This window comes from Triticum dicoccoides, chromosome 1A (assembly GCF_002162155.2).
Source record: "Triticum dicoccoides isolate Atlit2015 ecotype Zavitan chromosome 1A, WEW_v2.0, whole genome shotgun sequence".
In the NCBI taxonomy this organism is placed as follows: domain Eukaryota; kingdom Viridiplantae; phylum Streptophyta; class Magnoliopsida; order Poales; family Poaceae; genus Triticum; species Triticum dicoccoides.
The window spans coordinates 491,147,514-491,168,723 of NC_041380.1; the positions used below are offsets into that span (position 1 = coordinate 491,147,514).

General features: G+C 41.0%; 1 protein-coding gene across 1 annotated transcript; it reads right to left on the bottom strand.

Annotated features, from left to right (window-relative positions):
* Positions 1-9,071: 9,071 nt before the first annotated feature.
* Positions 9,072-21,107, bottom strand: LOC119306947 (ankyrin-1-like). Its single transcript, XM_037583055.1, has 10 exons — positions 21,046-21,107; positions 20,782-20,970; positions 19,418-19,549; positions 18,915-19,054; positions 17,968-18,051; positions 17,455-17,580; positions 10,923-11,030; positions 9,979-10,149; positions 9,822-9,901; positions 9,072-9,349 (listed from the first exon to the last, which is right to left on the bottom strand). Exons 1-10 carry the CDS (start codon positions 21,098-21,100, stop codon positions 9,304-9,306), a joined length of 1,131 nt encoding a protein of 376 aa, XP_037438952.1. The 5' UTR covers positions 21,101-21,107; the 3' UTR covers positions 9,072-9,303.
* Between the last annotated feature and the right edge of the window lie 103 nt (positions 21,108-21,210).

The window sequence follows — 21,210 nt, forward strand, 5'->3', positions numbered from 1 at the left end:
TTGGTGATGAGTGCATGCTTTTAATTTCTATCTTTTTGAGCGCTCCACCAAGATGTATGTGACATGGAAGAGTAACCCATGATACTAATCGATTGTGCATTTGCATTAAAAAGAAAATTTTAAATAATGCACAAATTTAGGGGGAGCTCTTGCTTATCACATACTTCTTAAAGCGACGATGTTTTTCAATCTTATAACCATTTGTCAAAGCTTTGATCTATATGTTGTCATCAATTACCAAAAAGGGGGAGATTGAAAGTGCAACTATCCCTGGGTGGTTTTGGTAATTCTTAACAACATATAGCTCATTGAGCTAATGCTACTTGAAGATAAATATTTCAGGAAAAGCTCAATGATTGGCATGGCATGGATTAGAAAGTGTACCCCTCCAAATGCTAAGGACAAAAAGGATTGGCTCAAGCTCAAAGCACAAGACTGTACATTTCATTTTTAGTGATCCAAGATCAGATTGAGTCCATAGGAAAAGCCAATACTATTAAGAGGGGGTGAGGTGTTGCTTAATGAGGTTCTTGCTCAAAATGCTTAGTGATATGCTCCACAACCCTCAACCACTTTCTCATATCCAAATATATCCCAAACCAAAAGTCAAATCCGGCGCCACCGAGTTCACTTGACATAGCCATTGCCACAAACCCTAGTCTTTTTGGTCCTATCGATAGGGATCTCGGTCTCACCGAGATGGGATTGTAATCTCTCTGTTTCTCTTCGTAACGTTTTGGTCCAACCGAGATGAGCGATCGGTCCCACCGAGATTGCAATGCAAACTCTCTGTTTCCTTTTCGTGACGTTTCGGTCCTACCGAGAGAGCGAATCGGTCCCACCGAGATTGCCTGACCAACTCTCTGGTTAGTCTATTACCAAAATCGGTCTCACCGAGTTTGTGTAATCGGTCTCACCGATATTACGTTATGCCCTAACCCTAATGATATCGGTCCCATGGAAAACCCTAACGATCAAATTATGAACTAAATCGGTCTGACCGAGTTGTATGATTCAGTCCCACCGAGTTTGGTGATTTGTGTGTAACGGTTAGATTTTGTGTGGAGGCTATATATACCCCTCCACCCACTCTTCATTCGTGAAGAGAGCCATCAGAACATGCCTACACTTCCAACATACATTTTTTGAGAGAGAACCACCTGCACTTGTGTTGAGGTCAAGATACTTCATTCCAACCACAGAAATCTTGATCTCTAGCCTTCCCCAAGTTGCTTTCCACTCAAATCATCTTTCCACCAAATCCTATCCTATGAGAGAGTTGAGTGTTGGGGAGACTATCATTTAAAGCACAAGAGCAAGGAGTTCATCATAAACACACCATTTGTTACCTCTTGGAGAGTGGTGTCTCCTAGATTGGTTAGGTGTCACTTGGGAGCCTCCGTCAAGATTGTGGAGTTGAACCAAGGAGTTTGTACGGGCAAGGAGATCGCCTACTTCGTGAAGATCTACCCTAGTGAGGCAAGTCCTTCGTGGGCGATGGCCATGGTGGGATAGACAAGGTTGCTTCTTCGTGGACCCTTCGTGGGTGGAGCCCTCCGTGGACTCGCGCAACCGTTATCCTTCGTGGGTTGAAGTCTCCATCAACGTGGATATATGATAGCACCACCTATCGGAACCACGCCAAAAATCTCCATGTCTACATTGTGTTTGCTCCCTCCAAACTCCTCCCTTTACCTTCATATGCAATTGTTTTACATTCTGCTGCTATACTCTTAGAATTGCATGTGTAGGTTATTTGCTTGACTTGTGCTAAGTTGCTAAAATCTGCCAAGAATTAAAATTGGAAAAAGGCTAGATTTTTATTTGGTCAAGTAGTCTAATCACCCCCCTCTAGACATACTTTCGATCCTACAGATTTTCATATTGAGAATCTTCATGTCTATATATAGATTTCTACAGGAGTCAATCCGATGAAAAATGATATGTGCACTGTGGACATATGCACCACAAACTCTATACTCATGGAAGTCCAATGTTTCCACTCTCATTGAGAGAAAGGAGATATTTTTAAATCGCTAGACGCGATGAGGTTTAACTCGTACCCTACTAAACTATGGAGGTATCCTTCAAAATAGTTTCCATAGCGAAACTTATGATGACAACAAAGAGAAATCACTTCTCTTTACCATATGCAACGGATATGGCAAGCACATTCTCTGTGTATCATCTGAATTGTACTACACATACAACATAACCCGTAGCGCATGTTGTGTACAAGATAGTTTTCCAGAGTGTCTTGTACATGACAAACTTGGCATACTCGCCTTCGTCATCGAGACATTGGGTTGAAACCGAAACTATCAGCAATTCCAGTAGTTTATGATTATTGTGATGCTAAATTCTAACCCAGTTTGGATTTTATGTGCACTACAAGTGACATAGGGAAGCTAATTTTAAGGCTCGCACACCTTAAAATCTACGCTGAACCACTCAAACTCCTTGAATGCATCAAGTTGAGGTAAGTGGCTCTTTCCATCCATTAACTAGACTATTCAGGTATTCCATGGTTCTAAAAGACATATCTACATGATGGTCATAACTGTGTACTTTATTCACACGAAACCATTGGCTCATTATCCTGACATAGATTTCAAGCAAATCGAATGGATAGCATTGCAGAATTGTCCTTGAGTGCCTTCTCTATGGCCATTGGATTGAAGTTTAGCAATTTTTTCTAATGTCTAGACTCAAAATGGTTTGGTAGAATCCTATCCAAAGAGTTAAGTTCATTGCATTATCTGTACTTTGGAATTCCAACTTACCAACTTTACGTTGGAGTCATCAAGTTTTACATGCTCATGACAGAACTGCATAATATTATTCCCCTCTATTTTTGATATGTGGATATCTAGCAAGTATTTCCTATCTGCGGTAATTCGGTTACATACCGATATCACCACCCCAGCATACATCATTGGCTCTTCAACATATAGTTGGGATCTATGTGAGGAATAATTGTATTTCCGTCAATACCTTAAGCTCCTCGCATGGGGAGTTATTCAAGGCCAGTATGATGATTCAACGAGGAACATTTCTAGGCATTAGGGGGAGATTTCAAGTACCATAAAGAATGCCAGGAAATTAGTGGAATGTTCAACACATTTCTGCCTCAAATCCACTGTAGCGACCCGACCTCAGATGGTCAAGTCTCTGTGCTTAAGTGTCATCCCTGGATCGGTATGCTGACACACACAGTACTCGAGGGTTTATAACAGAGGTAAATCACATGTATAAAGTAATGTAAATACTATTACCTCAATCCAAATAGCGGAAGTAACAACAAGGTTGCGGATTCCCATCAACACCAACGGCAAAGTTGAGTGTAGAAATCGTAACCCTAACGTATCACTTACTCGTCATAAGATCCCTGCAACATGAGACGTTGCAGCCATGTAGGTCAGTACATTGAATGTACTGGCAAATTCACACCATAGGATAATGATGAATAATAACTATCACTACATGCATATATGGCTGGTGGAAAGCTCTAAGTTTATTTTTGCATAAAGCCAATTTTTCCTACAACAAAGGAATATATATTATTTAACTACAAAGTTTGTTGAAATTATTGAGAAGGTTCCTCCAACTCAATCCCAAAATAATAATTATAACCCAACAAATTAGTTAAATAAAGTGATGAGATCAAACCAATAATTCAAGTACAAGATACTCAAGATATCCATAACCGGGGACACGGCTAACCATGATTAGTTTGTACACTCTGTAGAGGTTTGCGCACTTTTCCCCACAAGACTCGATCTCCTCCGTTGGATTTCTCGCACTACATGGTGTTTGAGAAACGGATGACCAAGATAGTTTTTTAGAAGCATTAACTCTAACCCCGGGTAGACTGTACCAACTTACATCCCCTACATCTGCTAGCCTACCACTGGAAGAGGTCATGCAACTTACTCCACTATGCTAGAGCCCATAATAGCTTGTGGCTGCACACAGAAGTTTCTAGCATGAATAATCTTATGATCCCTTTGAGCCTGGGTGGCATTCCATAGGGTGATCACACGGGTACTTCGGAATCCCCTTGGGAAAGCACTGGGTTCTCCAGGTGCCCCAACCAATCCACCCAGATGTGTATTAAAGTAGCCACCTTAAGTTAAACCTTAATTAACAATCTCACATCTGTCATGGATACACTCAAACCCAATCCACGTCTACGAGCATATCATGGCAATAAGCATAACGTAGTAACTCCGAGGGTTTGAATGCAAGACAATAGGTTCCTACCTCATCAACTACTTCCCAATACCCACATGTTATCAATTCTACTCGTGCAATGTTTGAGGCTGAAACTAATGCATAAAAACTGGGTATGAAAGGGATATGATCAAACTGTGAACTTGCCTTGTACTGTTGATGAAGATAATTCGCACTCATAACTCCTGATAGTTCTACTCGTCACACTTTGTTCAATCTATCGTGAGCAAACAATAATAACCACACATAAGCAATCACTCAAAAGATTGGAAAGAACGAACAAAACAATTCGGAAAACATCAAAACCAAGCAAATAACTCTTGCAACAAAAAACAATTTCTAACAGTACCAAAATTAAGTGAATTTGGCCTTATCAAAAAGTTTAGGTCAAGAATTTCGATTTGCAAAAGGAATCAACTAAATCGAAGTTACGAAACTCAAGTTATGATCAAAAGAAATTTGAATATGAATCTGAACAAATTTTGAAATTTAAAAATTTCAAAAAGTTGATGTGACAGGTTCACTGGATGGGTGAAAACAATACAAAACTATAGGCGCTGGTTTCATCTAATTTGGATGAACGAGTAAAACGTTATGGCTATTTAAAACATTAGGGCCAAGATGTTTTACGAAAGAAAAATAGGTACGGCTAAACTACGGGAGTATAAAAAAACAAAGAAAGGTATCTTTATAAGGTAGAGAAAAAACGACTTCGGAAAGAGAAGACAATTTTCAGAAGTCCCGTCGAAGAAGAGAAAATTATTTTTCTTTAATAAATCTAGTCAAACCAAAATATTGATTTAACCTGAATCAGATTATTTTTGAAGTTTTTATGGGTCTATATTTATAGGTGAAAAAGAGGCTTAGGGGTCAAAGAATAAACAATGTGGGACTAAACATAGATGAACAAATAAAATGAACGAGCAACCGCATGGCTAAAATCAACACCGGCCGGCCGCGCACTGCAGTTTTTTTTTTGAAATTTTTTTCTTTTAAGAAAAAAAGTAAAAAAATATATCTGAAAATAATATTTTTTTTCTCCAAGCATAGCCGAAAAATAAATAAAAACAGTTATGGGCCTGTCTGCTGACTATGTTACACATTTGGGCGACGGATAGTTATAGGCCGCACACGCAGTTTGTTTCTTTAACAATTTGTAAAGAAAATAATATAAACCAACTAAAGTAAAAAAATACTATAGGCATATAATATATCGAAATTTTCATAAAAAGATTTTCTACAACTTGAACATTATTCTAGCATCAAATAAGATCTACAAAAGTTTAAATAAAGCAAAGAGTGCTACAGCTATAATAAAACCTAGTAAAAATCATTTTAAAAATATCAAAATAAATTCAAATTTATTTCTCTCCAATTTTCTAATGTAGGAAATCATTTTACCCTATTTTTCATATATTTTTTTTTGGAGAAAAATAATTTGAATAAAACCAAATAACTCCAAATTGAAAATACTTTCAAAGGAACCTTGAATTTGATTCTTTTAAACTTCCAACTCATATTTCATATGTTTTTGAAGAAGTCATTTTATCTTCTCTCATGAAAATCATTGAGTTGCTTGAAGTTTCTGAATTTGAAATATTTCCAAATGAAATTCAAATCTTTTCAAAAACCCTTTTCATTTAGTTAAATGGAAGAAGTCATGTCATCTTCTCTCTAGGGTTTTGTATTTTGAAAAGAATTTGAATTCACGGAGATCATAAATGCAAAAAGTTTGGAAAAGTCCTTTTATTCCCTCTTATTTAACTTTCGAAAAGTTTTAATTTCACTCACTTTCAGTCAATCAATCACACAACAATCAAACAAACAATCGAAAGTATCTATTTATTATAACATTCCAAAATTTAGAATTTTGGGATGTTACATCCACGTACTCAAAGATTTGAACCATGCGTTCAGAAGATTTACAACACATTGCAAATAATCTGCCAGATTCATTTACTGACTATAAAGGTGTCACACAATCCTACAATCCTGTAAAAGTACGACTGAAAGAGTGGAGGTACCAAAAAAATCCACTCCACTCCCCGTTCAAAGCAATAGGGGGAGATGTATGGCAGAAGTACATCAGGATTCAACTTCTTGCAAGCAAGGATGTCAAGGCCTATGAATCAGTAAATGCAAGTCAACTTCACGTTGACAGAAACCTAATGGGTAGTATACACCTAGTGGACGGGAAACCTCCACCAACCCAGGTCATAGTGCACACAATGACCGGGACATCGGAATACCCGACTCAATCGCATTGGGAAATCGCGAGCAGTCACTATGGGTACCGATATTTCCATCAACTATATATTGATATATAGATTCTGGAGAATCATATAACCGGAAATCTACAGTTGTCGACATACATTTCTCAACTAGATTGCAAAACCTTTCAGATGATTCAGATCCAAAGACCATGGCCATGGCAAAGTATGAACAACACTCGGACTGAACTCAAGCAAAGAGTATAATTTAGGTAGAAATGATCTTGCTCAATAATGGGAAGGTATTCATAAGCAATACCTACACCAGTTTTCTTCTGGAAACATGATTGAGAACAGTGAGGTGGTGAAACAAAGAGCAAGCATTATAGCACAAGGGTTCACGCAGATACCCAATTATTCTCCAGAGGTGGAATCTCTTTCCGATAACTTATATCATTGGCAGTACAAAATCATCTACCTCTGCAGTTGATAGATGTAGTGATCACATATCCATGTGCCATGTGGATCACTAGATTCAGACATATATGGTTGATTCCCGATGGATTCTCACTTCTGAATCGAAATGCAATATGCAACATACATTATGTAAAATCAATAAGTCACCATATGTCTTATTATTGTCGATACATTTGGTATAACCGACATAGTGAGTTCCTTATACACAAGGATTACTCCTACAATGATGATTATCCATGTTAGTGTGTCTGCAATGACGACACATGTAATCATCTAACTGATGGAGTTTAAAATAAAGGATTTGGGTAAACCAAAACATCGCTCGTTACTACAAATTGAGCACCTTCATTCATACATTATGGTATATTATGTTGTCTATATCCATAATATATTGGAGAAATTCATTATGGACAAATTTTATCCATCCATAACTCTCATGGTAGTTCATTCTCTAGATATAGAGAAAGGTCTATTTAGACCAAGAGATGATGGAAATGAGATACTGGGACTCAACGTTCCATAATATCATTGGATCCACCAAACACAATTGATTGGTACTTAAGAATATCTTTCAATATCTCCAAGGCATTAAACATCTTGTCCTGGTTTTTCAGTTTCATAGAAATGCGAACACCGATATCATTGGATACATCGATCAAATCCCCACTATGTGAGATCGTAGACAAGCTTAGTGTCCCTACTAGGTGTGATAGCCCTCTCATGAAGAGTCTTCGAAACAGACCTCATGGCTACATCGACCAACCATTATCTCAACGATAATGTTTCTTGTGTTGCCCGGATGCAAACAGATTACATAATAAGCAATATAACTATATTGCATATCTTGCAAGTCAAATCATGTGACTGATTTGTTCACCAGGTCTCTACCAACTTCTATCTTCTATAAATGTGCTCATGAAATTGGTATATAACGGCTTCGGAATACGCAAGAATCAGGGGGAGTATCTTCCTAAATTGTTCCTGTTGAAAGCATCATATATACTCTTTTTCCCTTCATGAGTTTACTTTCTAGGTTCTCATAAAGGTTTTTAATGAGGTAATATCAACACAAGACCATATGTCATATTTTCTGTTTTCCCCACCGGGGTTTCTAAGAAAGTATATGTGACATATTTATTGTCCTCTAAACTCTATGAGTTTTCTCATATGGAGTTAAAAGAGACTAACCATTATATGTTGCATCATTTTCTCCTTATTTTTCCCACTGGATTTGAAGGAGTTTTAGCAATATATTACACTACCCCTCATATTTTCGCCATAAGGTTTTTGGAGGAGACTCTTTTGAGTTAATGATACTACATGGACAAGCAGAGATTAGGGGGAGTGTTAGAATTAAACACATGTTTAATTAGAAGGGAATCTCCCCTTGTTAACTGCTACGGTTTCCTGATGGCAACCGACGCAGCCTCTCCCTTGGCGTCCTTTGCCCCGACGCTCTCGCGTCCCTTTGTATCATCGCGTCCCTACGGGATGTATATATTGTAACAAATCCTATCAATGAGAACAACTATTCTACTATTTGTCATTTGCCTCTTGCAATTACTCCGAACAATGTGCATCGGCTGCGTAGCGGTTGGAGATGGAAAGATCCCCACACCTAAAGTTTTGATTATTTTTTTTTTGCAATGTGCAAAATCGCCCTACTAGTGGGGAGAGGGGCCGATTAGGGCATCTCCAACAGGTTGTATGTTAGTCTTGTTGGTAAAATGTCCATGTCATCAACCAACAAGCTATCATACAACTACTCCAATAGGTTGTATGTAAGTTATCCAATAGATGGTGAGAAAATAAATGTGATTGCTCTCTATTTCACCTTGGACCTTGTGCATATGTTGTTGGTTAATCTACATACAATTTTGCTCTCTCTCTCCATATTTATTACATGCCACATCATCACTATATCCTAGGTGGCAAATTTACCAACACACGTATCTTACAACTGTTGGAGATGCCCTTACTGGGAGCTCCACTGGATGGGTTGGTGTAACTCTCAAGGCTGTATTTTTTTTGCAGACAAGTGTTTTTTTTTTTGGATGATTTAAAGATGCGCTTAGGACACCCAGACCGTGAGCTAAAATGAGATGAAAGACAATAGGAATCAAAGAACACAAGCTAGATATATTTATGCATGCAGACATGACAGAGTTACTTGATTCCCATCAGATTACTTGATTTCCCAACAGACAACTTGGTTCAGGAATTCAACAGATTACTTAGTTCAGGAATTGGAAGTCTTTAAGCAAAAGGTGAGACGCTCAACGACAGGTAGCTCAAAAGGTGAAAAGTTCAACGACAACTCGACTAGAGACCAGATCCAGCACTCCGGCCTCTCCTTGCAAGTCTGCAACACTCGAGCAGTTACTCAGCCTTGGTGCTTCGAGACATCTTTCATGGCATCATAAGCTTTCCTGCATATTCAAAAGCGAACCATGAGAGACCAGGAAACACCCGATGGTATATGTCACTTGTAACACTTTTGGAGCAAATGCACAACAAAAAAAAGTGGACAAGAAAAGGCCGTTAAAAAGGGCAAAAAAAAGCAATCATCGAAGGTCATACACGAACTGCAAACTGAACAGAGTTTAATTAACATATTCGCAAGTTCTCAAGGTAAAGACATGTGTTTATCCACAGCATAGTTAAGGGACGAATACTATAAAATCTAAAAAACAGGATGAATACTATATATAAGTCTTGTAACTAACGATCAGCTGTGCTGAAGCATGTAACTCAGTATACTTTAGTTAACCACCAATAATGAAAGTACATCTTCAAAATGCATGATGTAACCAATGAGGATTCTGCCCAAACGAAGAAAAAAAACAGTTTGCAAAAAACACAGATGGGATCCCCCACAAAAAAAATCCACAGATGGGATACCGTAATGCGTCCTCCATCTCAGTGTTGGCGGGGTCCAACTTGAGTCCATCCAAGAAATGCTCGCTTGCACCTTTGTAATCCTGAGATAATGGTAAAAAATAATTAGCAGACGAACTGACAAAGTGGAAAAAACATCCGACAGTATCTTCTATGTAACCTTCAGCAGCATCAGAGCTGCACCCTGCCGGTAAAAGGCTTTTGGCCAGTCAAGCAGCAATTTTCTGCATTGGTTAGCATCCCACAAAGCCTTGTCTCCCTCGCCCATGCGAAGCCAACAAAGGCTCCTGTTTGAGTACAATGTTGCATTGTTGGGATCAAACCTTATTGCCTACAGCCAACAACTCAAATCAACAGTGACCATAAAATAAATAAATAAAATAATCTGCACATGATTTCATAGAGATTTGAAATAGTATAGATAATTACTTGAGCCAGTATAAAAGTAAACCACGAATGAGCAAGCCTGGAATACAGAGCCAATTAATCCAACACACAATTACCAACAAATGTTGAGGTCATACCATGTGCATAAATTATATTTCCACGTGTCTTCCAACAAGTTCATAACACTTTTTACCACTTCATTTATTCATTATTATACAACTATATGACAGTTGAGTACAAACAAAAAACTAATGCATCCTCAACTAGATGCATCATCATCAGATTTACACGCTATGATATCTACCCTCATCGTGTTTATGACTAACTGGAAGCACAACTCTCACTGTGATTTGTAACAAAAATCGGTGATCTAGGCTGTAGACCCTGCGTGTGGATCTTGCGCCCTGTGTTTCAAAATCATTGATACCAACCACTCAGTTCAGCATGAAAATTTGGGTATTTGTATAAGTTTCAACCACCTAGTTCAGCTTGAAAATCTGGGTATTTGGTAAGTTTGTCCAAAAGAATATTTCAGGTTAATGTATTTGCATTCAAGAAAAATGAAAAATCAGGTCATAATATATGAAAATTGAATTTTGCTGGCTTCGGGTAGAGAGCTCAGCAAAAAAGAAAGGTACACAATCCGTATTGAAACATATAGACTAACTGAAATGCTGGGAAGGGAGAATGTAAGAAGTATATGATGCTAAAATATACCATAGTGTAGCATTTTGCCGCACAAAGATATTGCTCCGTCTTGAAAGCAACATTCGCAATTTTCTTAAACCCTGCAGCTCTGATTTTCCTTTTTGACATAGGCTCATCCTGAATCATCAAGATATTAAAATTAATGAAGACTTCAGTTGGGAAAAAATAGAGAGGTTTCAAAGAAACACTTAAATTTGTCTTGTAAATGTCTGGAAATACGGATCCATTGCATAAAAAAAATATTTGCTCACATTTACTGACAACTTCACCAGTTTCCACCAGCCTTAACCACCAATAGGAAGGTCACATTTACATAATTAATAATTGGCAAGGTTGTACTGATCTCCACCATTTAAACTTCCCACACACATTGTAGGATCCTATGTACCATCTACTGTGTATACATAACCTAGACAAACTTTCCTCATACCCTCTTGTACACATTGATTGATTACATATTAGGTTGGTATTATTTAATATTCATTTAATTCAACTAACGCGAGCATTTTGTGCGTTTGAGCCATGTTGTTCCAGAAATACTTACAAAGGCAACTGTGAAAATAAATACGTTGCAAGCTTCACAAATATGTGATGATTTATTTGCTAGTGACCGTTAACATACCCCATGTTTGACAAAAGCCAATTAAAACCAACCAAGCATGGTAACTTCTCTTTTCTGTATGTTGTCTTGTAGCATGAACAAACTATTAACATGAGTCCAAAAGAGTAGTATTCACCCATTAATGAGCCCTTGTGTCCAGAAATACATGAACAAGTAAATTTTTTTTTATCAAATCTATAGCGAACAACTTGCACATTCGGGATTTTGACCTATAATCATTGCTTGGGATAGTGGTGGGCTGGTGCCTAGCTAGCTTGATTTATTGCCAAAGTGAGTTCTAGAACGTTGTATTGTCATGGACTGTCCTACAATGTTCACATCACAGGGAGCGAGTGGAGGTTGGCACCAAGAAGCTGAAGTGGTTTACCAGGGAATTTATGACTCAAATTGGGCCACCCACTTGTAATTCGATGGTACATTGGTTGCTCTTCCCACCTTTTGGTTTTCTTAATGGTTTTGGTCTCTCCCACTTTCAGATGAAACCAATAAGTTGGGCTATATGCATTCATGTGTTAAACACATCAATATCTACATGGCTGGCGGATATCTCCATGAGGCGCATCTGGTTAGGTAGTTAGAGTATAATGTTTATCTCTTGTATCTCTTATCTCTACCTCCTTTCTTTATCTGCAAGAATGTAATCTCAACCGAATGTATGCGCTGTTATGGAGGTGCGCCCCATCTATATAACACGAAGCCGTCGGCCTGAGAAGGCAAGACGTTCCGCTAGTTCGCACATGGTAATCAGAGCCCCATCTCTTCCCATCTACTGAGATCTCATCTACTGAGCCTAGCCATGTCTTCCTCCTCCTCCTCCAGTGCTTCCCAGACCACCCTCAATGGGCAGGTCACCGAGAAGCTAACACGCACGAACTACGTGCTCTGGCGCACGCAGGTCACTCCTCATCTGTGCGGGGCCGGCGTCTTCGGCTACGTCGACGACACCACACCGGAGCCGGCCAGGCTTCATGTCACCAAGGACAAGGATGGCAAAGAAAGCGCTGAGCCCAACCCTCTCCACCCAATCTGGGTCCGGGAGGATCAACAGGTGCTGGGCTACCTACTCAGCACCCTCTCCAAGGAGGGTGACCACGGTCACCACGGCGCACGCGCTCTGGACAGCGGTGGCAGGTATGTTTTCCTCGCAGTCCATGAGCCGCGTGAATAATATCAAGACGGCGCTCATCAATGCGCAGAAGGGCAACCAGACGGTTGCCGCCTACTTCGCCTCTCTCCGTGGCCTCGCCGATGAGCTTGCCGCTGCGGGGAAGGCCATCCAAGACGACGAACTCATCTCCTACATCATCCACGGCCTCGACGTTGACTACCAGCCCCTCGTCTCCGCCCTCGACGCACGCGTCACGCCGGTCTCCCTCGACGAGCTCTACGCCATGCTCAGTAACTTCGACCAGTGCATGGCCCAGTTCAATCACTCGGGCAGCGGCGGCTTCCGCTCCTCCACCAACGCCGCGGTGCGTGGCCGTGGTGGTGGATCACGTGGCCGTAGCTCCTCTCACGCCAAGGGGCGATCTGGCGGACACGGTGGTGGCGGCAACAGCGGCGGCGGCCATAGCCGCTCTGGTGCATCTCGCGGTCGTCGTGGCGGCGGTCCACCTCGGGCCCGACCGGAGCTGCCTCGCTGCCAAATTTGCGGTAAACCAGGGCATACCGCGAAGGATTGCTGGTACCGTTATGATGAAGACGACGAGGACTCCCAAGATGAAGAAAAAGTGGCTGCCGCGGCTGATGGATCCTACGACATCGACAAAAATTGGTACGTCGATAGCGGCGCCACCAATCACATCACCAATGAACTTGAGAAGGTCACGATGAAAGACAAATATCGTGGCAAAGATCACATCCACACGGCAAGTGGAGAAGGTATGCAGATTTGTCACATTGGTCATTCTACGTTTCGTACCCCTCACCGTCCAATTCATCTTAAGAAAATTTTGCATGTCCCTAGTGCTGCCAAAAGTCTCCTCTCTGTTCACAGAATTGCCCTTGATAATCATGTTTTCCTCAAATTTCATCCTTATTTCTTTTTGATCAAGGACCAGGCCACGAAGAAGGTTCTCTATCGAGGTAGATGTGTTCGAGGGCTTTACCCGTTGATTCCTGAGCTCAGGAGACTCAATAAACAAGCCAATGGTGTTGTCAAAGTTTCGTCAACACGGTGGCACGATCGATTAGGGCATGCTGCTTTTTCTTTAGTTGAAAAATTGCTTAGGAAAAATAAACTCCCATTTGTTGGTGAGCGAAATATCGAAACTATTTGTGATTCTTGTCAATGTGCTAAAAGTCATCAATTATCGTATCCAGTATCTACTAGTGTCTCTACCAAACCACTTCAATTGATCTTTTCTGATGTGTGGGGTCCTGCTCCCACTTCTGTTGGTAGACATGAGTGTTATGTAAGCTTTATAGATGACTATAGCAAGTTTGTGTGGATTTATCTTCTCAAAAAGAGATCTGATGTCTTTCAAGTTTTTCAAAACTTTCAAGCCTTGGTTGAACGAAAATTTGATAGCAAAATTATTGCAGTCCAATCGGACTAGGGGGGGGAGTATGAAAAACTCAACTCCTCCTTCCAAACACTTGGCATATCACACCACGTCTCATGTCCTCATGCCCATCAACAGAATGGCTCCGCTGAACGGAAGCACAGACACATAGTTGAGGTCGGGCTAGCTCTCCTGGCAGGAGCCTCCATGCCCCTCAAGTTTTGGGATGAGGCCTTTCTTACTGCTGTTCACATCATTAATATGCTTCCTAGTCGAGTCATCAATAATCAAACTCCAGTAGAAAGATTTCTTCACATCAAACCAGACTATAAATCTCTTCGCGTGTTTGGGTGTGCTTGTTGGCCCAATCTTCGCCCATACAACAAAAGAAAACTCATGCTTCGCTCAAAACAATGTGCTTTTCTAGGGTATAGCCCTCAACACAAAGGTGTCAAGTGTTTAGATATTTCCACTGGTCGTGTCTATATATCCCGTGACGTCGTTTTTGACGAAACAAAATTTCCTTTCGCCACCCTTCACCCAAACGCCGGTGCTCGCCTCCAAGAAGAAATTCTCCTCTTACCTACTCATCTTACCACCATTGATCAAGGGGGTCTGAATTCTGATGATCAAATGTTGACTAATCCTGCTACTAATGGTGTGCATGAGTTTTCTGATGATGTTCCAGGAGATAACAGTGAAAATAATGAAGAAAACAGTGAAAATAACACGCCGGCAGGTCCATATCGCATGTGTCCGCATCCAGGAGGCAAATCCTCCTCGGGATCGGCTCCGCAGCAGCAGTTCAGTCGATCTCCCTCGGGATCGGCGCCGGCAGACGCGCCAGAGCCGGCAGACGCGCCAGACGCGCAGGCGACAGGGCCAGCCGACCGTGCGGCTGTCTCCAGACGCGCGTGGGTGCTCCAATTGGCGGCGGCCCAAGTGCCTCTCCGCGCCAACCCCCGTCCGACACGCGGCAGCCCGCGGTTCGCCAGGACGGCGCGCGCTTCCGTGACCAACCAGTCACGTACAAGCGGCGCGACTAGGTTCGCCGGCCTGACACTGGGTCCGGATCTGCTGCGGGACCGGGCGCGGACTCCTGTGCACCCACGCGCGCGTCGAAGGCTGGCGTCCGCCTCGAGGCTGATCCGCCATCATCCACCAATGATGAGGCCCCGGGATCTTCTGTGCCTACAGAACATGCTGCACCTGATCAAACTGCCACAGAAGATCCGGCAGGAGCAGATTCTGCTACAAGAGCTTCTGCTTCGGGATTTTCTATGGCCGAAGATCCTGATGCTGCACCGTCACAGCGTACACGACTACAACATGGGGTAATACATCCTGTTAATTATAAACACATAACCAAATACGGTATGGTTTGTTCTATAGGTGAACCCCAGACGCTCCAGGAAGCACTTGGTGATGAAAGATGGAAAAATGCTATGAATGAAGAATACATGGCACTCAAGAAAATAAAACTTGGCATTTGGTTCCCCCACAGCAAGGTAAAAATTTAATTGACTGCAAGTGGGTATTCAAAATAAAGAGGAAATCTGATGAAACTATTGATCGCTACAAGGCTAGGCTCGTTGCAAAGGGCTTTAAACAACGGTATGGCATAGATTACGAGGACACGTTTAGTCCAGTTGTTAAAGCTGCCACTATCCGTCTTGTTTTGTCTATTGTTGTTTCCAGGGGATGGAATCTCAGGCAACTTGATGTTCAGAACGCGTTTCTTTACGGTGTTCTGGAAGAGGAGGTATATATGAAACAACCTCCTGAGTTTATAAGTAAAAGTGCACCCTATCATGTCTGCAAGTTGGACAAAGCACTTTATGGTTTGAAACAGGGACCAAGAGCATGGTACTCCCGTCTCTGTCACAAAATGCAAACACTCGGTTTTGTCCCTTCAAAGTCTGACACCTCTCTGTTCATCTACAACAAGTTCAATACATGCATGTTTGTTTTGATATATGTTGATGATATTATTGTGACAAGCTCATCTGATGAAGCTATCACAGGGTTGTTAAAAGATTTGAGTAGAGACTTTGCCTTGAAGGATCTTGGAGACTTGCATTATTTTCTTGGGATTGAAGTAAAGAGGCACAAGGATGGACTTCATCTCTCCCAAGAAAAGTATGCAGTTGACTTGGTAAGAAAAGCTGGACTACAGGGTTGTAAACCTACACCTACTCCACTGTCCAGTTCAGAAAAATTATCTCTCACACAAGGAACTCTCTTGAATCAAGAGGATAGCACAAAATACAGAAGCTTGGTAGGAGCTCTTCAATACCTTACTCTTACTAGGCCTGATATTTCTTTTGTTGTCAACAAAGTATGTCAGTTCCTTCATGCACCTACAACTGTTCATTTGACTGCTGCCAAACGGATAGTTAGATATGTCAAAAACACATTAAGCATGGGTCTCAATTTTAGCAAGTCATCCTCTACACTTGTCAGTGCATTCTCTGATTCTGATTGGGCAGGCTGTCTTGATGATAGACGCTCTATTGGTGGTTTTGCTATTTTCTTTGGACCCAACTTAATTTCATGGTGTGCTCGCAAGCAAGCTACAGTCTCCAGATCTAGTACAGAGGCAGAATATAAAGCATTGGCAAATGCCACGGCTGAAATCATATGGGTTCAATCCATGCTCAAGGAACTTGGTATAAAAATTAAACAAGCTCCATGTTTGTGGTGGGATAACCTTGGTGCCACCTATCTCTCAGCTAATCCAGTGTTTCATGCCAGGACCAAACACATTGAGATAGATTTTCATTTTGTCAGAGAAAGGGTGGCTCACAAGAAACTTGACATTCGTTTTGTGCATTCCAGTGATCAAATTGCAGATGGATTCACAAAGGCATTGCCGGTCAAGAGCTTTGAAAACTTCAAGTATAATCTCAACTTAATAGAGTTGTGATTAAGGGAGGGTGTTAAACACATCAATATCTACATGGCTGACGGATATCTCCATGAGGAGCATCTGGTTAGGTAGTTAGAGTATAATGTTTATCTCTTGTATCTCTTATCTCTACCTCCTTTCTTTATCTCCAAGAATGTAATCTCAACCGAATGTATGCGCTGTTATGGGAGGTGCGCCCCATCTATATAACACAAAGCCGTCGGCCTGAGAAGGCAAGACGTTCCGCTAGTTCGCACATCATGCACAAGCCAGGGGTAAGAAAAGCTTCCATTATATCTAAAAAAAGGAGAATAGTGTCTTCTTATCTCCTTAGAACTCCTAATGGGAATGCGAGGGTTGCAACTTATAATAAAAGTGTAGGGGTGTAGAGTTCCAAAAAACAGCGCATGTACTGCATGTTGTAGTGCGTATTAGAACTCTAAAATAATGATTCATCAAAAAACAGAACTGTACAAGCATGTAGTGTCAAAAGGGGGTAAATCTTACATCATCAGGAAAATGGCTGGCAGAAATGTCCTCCATCAAGCAATTGACAAAGTCAGTTGAAACAAGTTTTTCAGAATGGAGATTCTTTAAAGAATGGGTTAAAGCTGCCTTGTGATCAGCACCGGCCTGTCACAGAAACAGATGTTAAATGTCTGTCCTCGGGATAACCTGGGTAAGTGAGTCCTCAAGATGAACTCGGCAGCATTTCAAACTTCCGCACTTACAGGAATAAATAGCAACCATAGTGCCACCGTTTCAGCATAAATTAACAACTAGTTTATTTAGTTGGTTTCACTGTCAGAATACTTGTGGTCACCTCACTGAGCACAAGTGCTTAAAGAAGGGGTAAAGTACCCACTGCATGTGGGACAAATAGCAGTGTACATAAAACAAAGGCAGCATAAGAAGTTGAACATTCTCATCTTAAGCGAGATTTTTCTTTCACTACATAGCCAACAGATCAGACTCTTCAAATTTTGAGGACTAGACAAGGCTAAGATGAAGGTACAATACCTTAAGCAAGAGAAGCATACAGTTCATTGAGGCACCACCTACAGCTGCAATAAGAGGTGTTTGACCATTTACCAGTTTGTTGCACTGGTGAGAAAAAAATTAAGATATTAGTTCCTCTAGTCAAAATGGTAATCAAGTGATATAGGCAAAAACGGACACATCAAGATCACTAGAATTAAACAGCTTTCAAGGCATTACAAAAACCATGACATTGGCAACTTATTTAATAGATTACTAGCATTTCGTCAAACCTTGAAATTTTTTATGGCACTTTAAAAGTGAGCACCAGCACAAGATAGAGAAGATTTGTGGCAAATACGGAAAAAGGCAATTTCATCAAGAAGTTACTTTTAACGTATTGACATTTAAGGGACCAAAAGTGATAAATATGTAAGTAGAATGTTGCATACGTTGACAGCATAACTATTCCTAATGCAAGGAAACAGATCCTAGATTTGATAGATATACAGTGCTGTGAATTTAAATAGAAGTTGATGAAGAACTTCGACACTTGTTATGATGGCACGATCTAACTAGTGATACTTCTTGTTAGCTAGGCATTGGGCTTTTTGGTAGATTTTCGTTTTTCTTGGCCTTTGTTTGTACTTTTCATTATCTTGATGTTTACTCTCTAACGCAAAATGACACACTTGACACTTCAATGTGTGTTTAGAGAGAAAAATAGTTAAATGCGCAGAACAAGTTAGCTAACACTGCTCGCAAATGAGTCCAAGCCTTCTATGATCTTAAATGCAAAAACAAGAAAGTAGAATCAAGCAACCAGACAACAATAAGTTAATAGTTTTCACAAAAAAAAACTTAATAGAGCACGAAAAAGACAGCTAATGTGTTTACTTTATCAGAACACAAGAAATTAAAGTTTGCCATGCACATTCACCTGTCCAATGCGAAACTTAAGGCAGAAACATATACACTCATAAACTTACATCCGCATTGTGGTCCAATAAAATCTTCATAATGTCCGCATCCCCGTTAGCAGCAGCACAATGAAGTGGTGTCCCACAAAAAGCTACTGGGTCGATATAGGCTCCTTTAGCAAGCAATAGTTTAACAGTTTCACGATCTCCTGAAACAAGATGGACAACCTTGCTGGATAAGAGGATAGGTGTTTCTGTGACAATTCTCATTTTCAAAGAAAATGAATTCATGAATTTGTTACAACAGAGGATAAGTATTTCTCCGGACAATATCTTTCTTTTGAAAAGTCTTATGCACCTCACTCTGCCTTGAACATGTGCCATAAATAATGTCTTGTTTGGACAGGAAGGAATTAAAGCTAATACATATAATTTATTACCATATGGAACAAAGAAAAATAGGTCCTAGTACAATACTAAACCACACCATCGTACAAACTTGGAAATTCAGAAGACAAGAAAAGTTGCAGCACGCAAAACCAAAACAGAGGCATGTGTTTATAGAGGTAGACCTGATATAGTGGCCTGATGTAAAGGGGAGATCCCATCACTGTTGACTTTGTTTGGATTGGCACCATGATCAAGAAGATATTTGGCAATACCCACATGCTTACAAAGTATCACAAAAAACAGAGGTGTTTTACCTGTCAAGCACATAGTGATGTACCGCTTATTGATGCAAAACCTTTCTGGGTTTAGCAAGGAAATAAGATTTTATTTCTCTGAAAGAACAACTTTTCATCCACACAAAATACACGGAAATGTCATAACACTGCACTATCTTGTCTGACAGCAAAAAATGTAGAAATAGCTACTCAATATACACGAAATATACCCATGGGTTTATATGTTATATGAAGTAGAAATGGCAACTAATTTATATGCATGTGTCTGAAATGCAGATAAAAATATCAAGAAAAGATACTAATTTACCCCCAATGGGGCCCACTTATATAATGTTTCAAATTTGCATTTGGAATTTTATGGTATGGTAGATTCTTGTTATTACTACCACAACATGTACATATTTTTCAGAAATTTCCAACATTTGCAAAGAGCGTTTTTCAAACTGGGTGCCCCAGTGGCACTAGATGGTTGGGTGCATTGGATACTTTCCCACTGAGCATGGTGTTTCCTTTTCACGAATACGCAAAAGACTTGCGTATCATTGCATTGATAGAAGAAAATAGAGTTTGAAGGTTACAGAGCTAGTCCTCCAAGCACATACGCGAAGGCGGCGTGAGCAAGACGTACAAGAGCGCATAAGAAGGGTAGGTGCGACCCTACTACAAAGGTCTAAGTCTCGTCGATCAACTGGCTAAGCCCCTTGGCCCCTGCGCGAGCCCAAGCTCTAGCATCGTCCTTGATACATTCAGCGAGCGCATGGAAGGCCTGTCCCCATTGAACACACAACCGTTGCGGTGTTTCCACAGTCTCCATGCCGTGAGGATGATCATGGAAAAGAGCATGGTGTTTCCATATGAAGCTATATGAAAATAAAAATAAAAACTCTAAAACACACAGGACACAGACATATCTTACTATCTTAGCATATTAAATAGTGAGTGGCAAACATGCAGAGCAACCTAGATGTTATATTATCATTACTTCCATGAGTGAGTGCAATAGCTGTTTCCATCACACTACCAGCCATAACCTTAGCAGTTAGCAAGCCCAATTTTCCAAAAACAGTAATTATTTGCAGGGACATAAAACCGAAAAAGTCCCTTCCCGCATGACCACGCTGGAAATGTAAAATAGCACTCGGAGAAATTTGGCAAACCCATAGTTTCCTACAACGATGCTAATTAGCAAACAAAAATTAAATTTGTTCACAAAAACCTAAATCGATATCGGCTTTTTGAGGGACCCTGACCTCCCTTGTCGACACCATCGACATCAACCTGCAGCTCCTCAACCAAGTACTTGCACACCTCCAGCCGCTCTCTGCCGGCAGCAACATGTAGTGCCCCGAGACCCTGTAGCATGCCGGCATCTTCCACCCTCAGCGCCTCCACCGCCTCCTTGAGGCGGCCCCTGCCCATGTCCAGCATCATCAGCAGGTCTGCAGCGGATTGGACGCAAGTAATCAGCACTCAATCTCCCAACCAAGATCCGATACCTGGAGAGCGCCACGTACTCTTGAAGCGGGGGAGATCTCCGTCAAACGCCGCTCCAAATACCATGTTCAGCATCGGCCCACCGACTGCGGCACGAGAGGCAGCGTTACCGTTTGGGGTTAGCGATGAGATATTGGGGCTGGGGTTGGAGTTGGAGAGGCCTGGAGCCAGGGAAGAAATGTGAA